The sequence below is a fragment of the Fukomys damarensis genome, unplaced genomic scaffold (genome assembly GCF_012274545.1).
Source record: "Fukomys damarensis isolate Sample0158 unplaced genomic scaffold, DMR_v1.0_HiC HiC_scaffold_33, whole genome shotgun sequence".
Taxonomy (NCBI): Eukaryota; Metazoa; Chordata; class Mammalia; order Rodentia; family Bathyergidae; genus Fukomys; species Fukomys damarensis.
The window spans coordinates 46,239,713-46,247,872 of NW_022900945.1; the positions used below are offsets into that span (position 1 = coordinate 46,239,713).

The window sequence follows — 8,160 nt, forward strand, 5'->3', positions numbered from 1 at the left end:
GGTCATAAATTTGTCTCTAAGTGGGAAACTCAAGAGGAAAAAGCATCTGTCCTTTTCTTTCACTCCTTCCCTAGGTACAGAGAAAGGATATGGGCTTTGGGGTGAAGGATAAGATCTGTGTGAAGGTAGAGGAGGAAGGAGACAGGTAAATAAGTCTCCATCCGGGTTTAGGTTTGGCAGATGGCGATGCCATTTCTGTACTGCTTGGGAATTCGTCCTGTGGTTGCCATATTGCTGATGTACGACCGGCTGGCGTTCCACTGACATTTTCTCATGGCCAGTGCATTCGCTCCATGGTACTTGTGTTTCACAAGAAGTTTCTTGGTCATTCTTGCTTACTGTGAACTTCATTCCAATTTTGAGACTTTTGTTATATCGCGCCCCTGTTATCAAGCTTGCTTTGGATTCAGGCTGCTCTCAGAGTCTGACAAATCAGAAGGGAGAAATTGTACTCATGGCTCCATGGGTAGAAATAGTAAGTTAGTAGGAGCTGGAAGGGAAGTGACAGGACAACTGAAAGTGCCTCTCAAAGGAAAGCAGACAGAACTGTGACTGAGAACATGGAATGGGCCTAATTTCACAAAAGGCGTTGACAAGGTTGTTGAAGGCGTCCAGCATGGGCTCAGCAGGATCCCGAGAGAGCAGTGGGAACACTGGCCTTGGGGAACATCAAGGCTCTGTGAGCAGGGCCAAGCCATTCCTCCTCCCTGGGGCTTAGCTGACTGAGATTAAGCAAGATGGCGCCACATTCCCACTGACAGAGTCAGGCTGGGCTGGGTTTCATCCTGACTGAAAGGAGAAAGCATTTTCTACATTGAGTATTTTCTGTGTAGCAAAAACTATGCTCTTCATTCATTCATTCATCACAGCACAGTTATGTTCATTTCACAGGTAAGTATCTGAATGCAGAGGCTACATCTTGGGAAGCGAACTTATTTCCTGACAGAAGCCTGTGATCCACCTACTATCATAATGAGCCCAGGCAAAATTTCTGCCACTGTGATAATCAGGTTAGTATTAAAAAATAGTATTTAAAATATTGACATAGTGGAACAGTGACATAATTGAATACTATGCTAGCATTAATGTTATGTTTACAAAGAATATAAAACTACTTAATGACAGGAATTTTCATAATATACAGAAATATGAAAGGTAGGATATATATATATATATGTATGATATACATGTAGAATATATATATCCTACATGTACAATCCTAGATGAAAATGATACAATCCTAGATGAAAAATGTGCTTATGAATAGAAAAAACAGGGAAGAAAGCTATTAGAACATTAACATGTTTATTTCTGGGTGGTTATCCTTATAGCATTCTTTATTCTTCTCAACACAGTCAGAAATTTCAAAGAGTATATGTCATTCTGTTGATGAACAGGGCTCAACCAAGAATTAGGCCTATCAGCTATTTAAATGAAGGTCACATCTATGAAATGAGTTGTTTAGAACAATGTAGATGATTCCCAAGGTTCTTTTGAACTCTAACCCTTCATTTATTCATTCAACAAGCATGCACAGAACATCTATACAGAACAATACACCATGCACTGGGGCCCTCAGAGACTAGACCCTCATCAGATTAGAAAGCAGAATTTGAGTTTGGTGCTTTCTGGTGACATTGTATATGCTCTTTTCCTGTTAAGCTTTCAATGATGTTATATTCACTCTCTGCTTCTCCTCCTGCCAAGCTTTATCCTCAAAAACAAGATTCAGACTCAGTCATGGGAGGTGTATGATTGGGAACATGCTTGAGTGCTGCCTCTCCCAGAGGAGCTTAAGTGAGGCTTATCCTAAACAAGCTGACCCTAAAAATCTTATCCTGAGCAAGCAAGGTCCTTGTGCACAAATTTTAGGAAAAAGATAGCAGATGGAAAGATACTTTAGAGCTATCAGAATCTTCAGTTTCTATTCCCTCCCCTCTCCTTACTATTTTTCCCAGTAAATTCCTACTCATTTCATGAACCATTTCTTGTTCTCTGTCATCCTCTTCACATCTCCCTTTCTTTCCTCTGCACTCTCAGGAAACCATATATGGTAGTTTTCTCTTAACCACATTTTCTCATTCCAGAGTTCCAAGTATCTCTGGCTTCAGTTACCCATGGACCTCAACTGAGATCCGAAATCATTACATTAAAAAGTCCAGAAATAAGAAAATTCATGTTTTAAATTGTGTGCTATTCTGAGTAGCATGGTAAAATCTTGTGCCATTCTGTTCTGTCCTGCTAAGGATGCAAGAATCATCCCTCTGTTCAATGTGTCCATGCTGTATACATTACCTGCCCATTAGTTACTTAGTATCCTTCGCAGTTAGAAGACCCACTGTTGTAGTATTGGAACCACTGTGCTTGCACTCAAGTGACCCTTAATTTATTTATAATGAACCCTAAGTTCAAGAGTAATGAAGTCACCAATTCAGATATGCCAAAGTGAAGCTAAAAAGAATTTCCTTAAGTGAGGAGATGAATGTTCTTGACTCAATAAGGAAAAAAGAGAAAAGGTTCAGTACAGAACAATATTTGAGAGACAGAACACCTTCAATAATTTTCATTAATATGCATTACTATAATTGTTCATTTCATTTTTAGCTATTATTGTCTCTGTTTTAGTATGCCTCGCATATCAATTTAACTGTATCATGAGTATATAGAAGCCCATGGACAAAACAGTCCATACAGGGCTAGGTACTATCTGTAATCTGGGGCATTTACTGGGGGTGGTGGGCCATATTCTCACTGATATGGGCAGATGACCACAGATGCTGTGTGGTTACAGTGACTGCCAGCCTTTGTTGGTGTGGCCTCTTCCATACTAGGGATCACGCGCTGATTATCTCACTTGCCCTCTATCCACAGCTGCCACCCCAGGCCCCAACATAGAGTAAGCAGCAGATATACAGGTAACTGAGCAGCATTTGGAAGACCCCTCATCAGGCAGTACACCCCCACTGTCTGGGTGGGATTGTTTCTGAGTCTTTTCCTTGACATCTCTTAGAAGAGCACACAAAATATACATGCCCAGCCAAGGTGCCTCTGGATTTTATCAGAATGAGATGGCCTCTGTGTGGTGAGTCGTGAACCCCAAATCGCTATGTTTTAAAACCCAGTGTTCCACAGGTGTTTCAACCTGGGGACAGCAGAACAAAGCCAATGCAATAAGTGGGGATACTATTTTTAAGTGAAACAGAATGGAACAAAATAGCCTAAAAATTGAAAAGAATTTAGTATTCCTCAAGTTGTGTTAAGTAATATCCCAAAGAAACTCATGTTTCTGTCGTTTTGTTTTGTGTGAGTGTATATGTGCCTGTGTGTATTAGGTCACACTGAGTTACAGCAAAAACCATGGGAGTTTACCATCCCACAGCACCAGGAGGCAAGGTGCCCAGACTCCCCCAGGGCAGCCATGTGCAATGGCAGAGCCCACACTGACTTGGCAACTGAGAGCTGTTCCTTTCTCTCTCCATCCACTGGAAAGCCACAGCCTTGGACCTGGAAACATTTCCTTCTTAGTACAAGTTTGGGATCCAGGGAATTAAAGAAAAAATGATTGTTTTGACCAAGAAGAACACATAAAGGGTCCCCTCAGCCCTCTCTTTTCTCCAATGGGATTACTAAATTGGTTTGCTCCTGGATTCCAAGGAGCAGAGCCTGCATCCAACAGGTACCTCAACAAAGATGGTGCCCTCTTCTGCTTCAGGAGGGTGCCCAGGGCCCCTCCCTGCTGTGCACTTCCTCATGAGCACCACCTCCAGGCTGTGTGTTTCTGGTCTGTAATCCTGACTCAGCTGGCATCAGACCTGAGCTAAAAATCTCTGTTTAAGGAAAGTAATTAAAAGGATCCTCAACAAGGTACCTACAGATCCTCACACTGACTCCAGGAAGTGTCAGGTAGTGGCTGAGACTGCCTTCACCTGCCCTAATTCTTTGATTTTGGGGGAACTTTGCTTCTATGCCTCCACAAAAATGGGAACAGTAACTTTATTCACTTTATAGACTTACTGTAAGGATTAAACGAATGAACACGTACAAAGCACTCTGAACCGGCCCTGTACAGAGCAAACATTCCATCCACGTTGCTACTAACTCTCCCACAAGCCTGTATGACAATTATCATTTTCCTGTACTTATATATAAGCAAATAGAACTCCAAGAAATTAAGTGACCTGTCCTGGATCATGTGTCTTGTAGAGGCAAAGCCAAAACTTAAATCCAGAAATTCTGGCAAGTTCTATGTTCCTTTTGCCTTAATCATGCCCACCCTGCTTGGGGATCTTGAGATCCATCAGGACAGCTGCTGTGCCCAACTTTGCTTCAGGAGTTTCTGCTGGACCTGCACCCATGCAGGAAAGGACACTCTTGGACAGAACGTATCTGGAAGAATACAGACTGTGGCAGAATCCCTTCTCATGATTTTTCATGGGAATCCAGAACTCAGTTGCTGGGGAGGTATAACTCAAAGTAGTATATACTCAAACACACACACACACACACACACACACACACACACACTTACTTTAGTGTATCAGGGAGTCATAAATGGCAGTCATTGCTTGTCCTAGCCACACACAGGCATTCTTTTTGAGTTCTCGCCTAACTGGACGGTGATGAGCAGAATCCTTGTGCCTTCAATTAATTTTTTCATAGTCTCTTGGTAATTGATAGCAGATGGAGATGATAATATAAATGCTGATTTCACAGACCCAGCAGCAGCTCTGCTGTACGTCATGTTCTTTTCCACCCTGCAAGTTTTCCATTTCTATAGTATGAAGACCTAACAAGCATTCCTACTTTTTCTTTGCAGCCCCAGGAGGGGACTGAGCTTCTACATTCAGCCCCTGGGGTCGATGGAGCCTAAGAGAAGATAGAATTAAAAATACCAGAGCTCTCCTAGGATCAGGAAGTACTTTCTGGAAGTGCTTTATAAATTATCAAAGCTATTTTTTTATGTATTCATAATGGATTTGCCAGATTTTTATTATAGTCTTTTGTTTTTGTTTTTGTTTTTTTGTTCTTTTTTTTTTTTTTTTTTTTTTTTTTTTTTTTTTTTTTTTTTTTTTTTTTTTTTTTTTTTTTTTTTTTTTTTTTTTTTTTTTTTTTTTTGCTTCAAGTCTAAATCCATGTGAGCTTTTTACAGTATTTCTGCAGGCCAAGTTATTTGGTTAACTTGAGTTCTGTGACCGTGCTGACAATAAAGCATACAATTCTCAAATAGCCCTTTCCACAGGTTTGTCCCCAGGCCAGGCCTGAGGGCTGAAGCAGAACCCTGGTGCCATCTAGGACACTTGGCGGCCCCAGAGGTCCTGAAGTGTAAGAGGTGCCAGCTGTCTAGGAGGAGCTGCTGGGATCATTTCTGCGGCACTCACCAAGGATTAGACACAGCCTTGGTGCCAGTTGACCAACAGGCAGCACAATGCAGATAAAATAAGAAGTGACTTCAGCGTCTGCCTTAAGCTCTCACCAAGAACTTTCTGAGGGAATAAAAATCCCTGTTAATGAATATGCAGCTCAGAAGATCAAACATCTCCACTGGAACACTGCTAAGAAACCAAATCACGGGAGATAAACACACACACACACACACACACACACACACACACACACACATTTAGGGATGCTCTTCTTCTGACCCAGAAACATAGGCAAGGTAAAAAGACAAATTTCTCCAGGATCAAGGGGAGACCAGCTGGGGGAGCAAAGAGTTGGGAACCGGCACACTGAACAAAACCCACTAATAACTGAGTTGTGGTTCAGCCAGTAGTTTTAACACCAGTTTGAACATTCTCTTGGGAAAACACCAGGGAGGCCAAGAGCTCTCAAAGAACCAAGGGTGATGGGAAAGACTTTATATCAGACCCACCACTGGGCCCAACATTCAGTCCCCTCTGCCTTGGGAGTGTGGCCCTTGGCCTCCTGGCTTCACAAGAGTAGCTTCAGTGTATGTGGGGCCGAAGTGCTGCAGACCTCAGAGTGCATCCCATGCCCTTGTTCTGCATGCTGACCCCTGGCCAGAGGCACCCAGGCCCACGCTGTGTCAGGCCAGTGCTCACTCACCTCCAGCACGATCTCCTTCAGCTGGAACTGCTTTTGGGCGGCCTTGTCTGAAGACACCGGCTCATGGTAGTAGAGACACAGTAAGTCATATTTCTTCAAGATCTGCTTGAAATTCTTGTCTGAAAGACTCACCACTCGGTCTTTCCCATCATATGTAGGGAAATTCAGCCCCTCTTCTGCCCTGCAAGAGGAGAGCAAATAGATCCCCAAAACAAACAGATGAGTTCTCTTCATTTGGGAAAAGTTTTTGGTGTGTTTGTTTTTGTTGGTTTGTTTTCTGCTTATTCCTTAAAATAGCATGTGCAGGCGAGAGGATAGAAAGCTCTTAGGTGGTTTGTTGAGCCAACTAAGGAGAGAGAGGCTGATTTGACCTCACCACCTCAGGTCCTGCAAACTGTGTGATCTTGGGCTCAGGACACGATGGAGATTTATGCAGACCTGCACATAGAGTTAAGAGCCAGGCTGGGAGGCTGGAGGCCCAGCCCCGGATACCTTACATAGCTCTCTGCCCAGCCTGTTGCTCATTAGGAGATCCATTTTTAGGATGCAGTTGTTTCAGGCTAAAAATAAATCATGCAATGAATAAAAAAGTTAGACATGACACTGGTAAGGGATTCGCTGACACAGTGTGTCCAGGCAGTGGGGAGGTGGCAGGCAGGAGGAGAAAGAAGGGATGGTATGTTGTGTGGACTAAGGAGGGCTGAAACGTCAAAATAGAGAAAGAAACTCAAAAGGGAAGGGTTAAAAATGAGAGGAGAGAGAAATAAGGGACAGTGGCTCTAAGAAGAGAACAGAGAGGTGAAGACATTTAGAATGCCACCCTGGCATTACTGCTTTCCCAAATTCCCCAGGGAAACATAGCAGCCTTTCCTTCTCTGGCTGTTACTGTCATTGCAACCCAAGAACAAAGGGACAGGGGTACCCTGTACTGCCTTCCCAGCTCTCCTTGAAAACCCAGCTTTGGCCGTGTTGTGGTACCGCACCCACATAGCCTTGTCAAGAGACATGGAATGCCCTTTGCCATCCTGCACACAGCGGGCTCCAGGGCTCCAGCCTACCTGGGTCTGAGTTCCTTTCTTACTACCTCTGCCCACAGCTGAGCAATATCCCACTCTCAGTGTAAAACTAAATAAAACAAAATTTTAAGTCTCTCTTGGAAGCCCTCTTAGATTTCCAATCAACCCTGCCACTTGTTTCCTTTTTAGATTAACTTTTAATGTACAATTTTCCCCCTTCTTCTTCAGGAGAGATGGGCTGGTAGAGAGGTTCACAGAGCAGGACAGATCAGAATTCAAATCCACACTCTGCCAAAGTCCGTGGCTGATGGATTTTGGAGGATTACTCACTTCTGAGATTCTCGGCTCCCCTGGGTAGAATGGGGATGATGATAAAGGTTTGGAAAACACAGCTGCCACAGCATGGCACAAAGGAGGGATTCAAAACTTGAGCTATTATACTTCACTCTAACTGGAACTGCTATACTATAATTCCTTGTCATTTTCTTCCTTCCCTTCCTTCCTTCCCTCCCTCCTTCCTTCCTTCCTTCCTTCCTTCCTTCCTTCCTTCCTTCCTTCATTTCTTTCTTTTTGGTTTTTTGAGACAGGGTCTCACTACACAGATGAGACTGACCTGGAACTCACTATGTAGCCCAGCAGGTCTCGAACTTGCAGTGATCCTCCTGCCTCACCCTCCTGAGTGCTGGGATTACAGGAGTGTGCCACCACGCCTGGCCAGTTTCTAATAGGAATTGTTTGTCAAAACTTTTCTGTCCACTCTGTTCTTTAACCTGGACAGCTGGGGCAGGAGTGATTTGTACTCATTGCTCAGATGGGCTAACCGAGGTTCAGAGACTCAGCAGTTGGCCTGAGATACTCAGCTCCTAACAGTTGTTAGAGGACTTAGCTCCCCTTAAAGCCTGAGGCTCTTGGTTGTTTGCTGCCACTCAGGCAATTCTCCTGTAGATACCCTGTTTCCTATGTGGTCCCTTGATAATCTACTCTGGTCAAATAAGAGTCCAGTCATCTCTCCTGCTCTGCAGAGGAATTTGTCTTCTTTATATTCTGGCTGAGTTTTTGATAACCTGTGGTTAGAAAA

At 43.5% G+C, this 8,160-nt stretch overlaps 1 protein-coding gene across 1 annotated transcript in view; it reads right to left on the minus strand.

The window, feature by feature from the left end:
* Window positions 1-6,487, minus strand: part of Casq2 (calsequestrin 2) — a 62,585-nt gene extending 56,098 nt beyond the window's left edge. The window contains exon 1 of the mRNA XM_010631207.3: window positions 6,067-6,487. Coding sequence (XP_010629509.1) covers window positions 6,067-6,300 — 234 coding nt within the window. The 5' untranslated portion in view covers window positions 6,301-6,487. The remainder of the gene's footprint in view (window positions 1-6,066) is intronic.
* Between the last annotated feature and the right edge of the window lie 1,673 nt (window positions 6,488-8,160).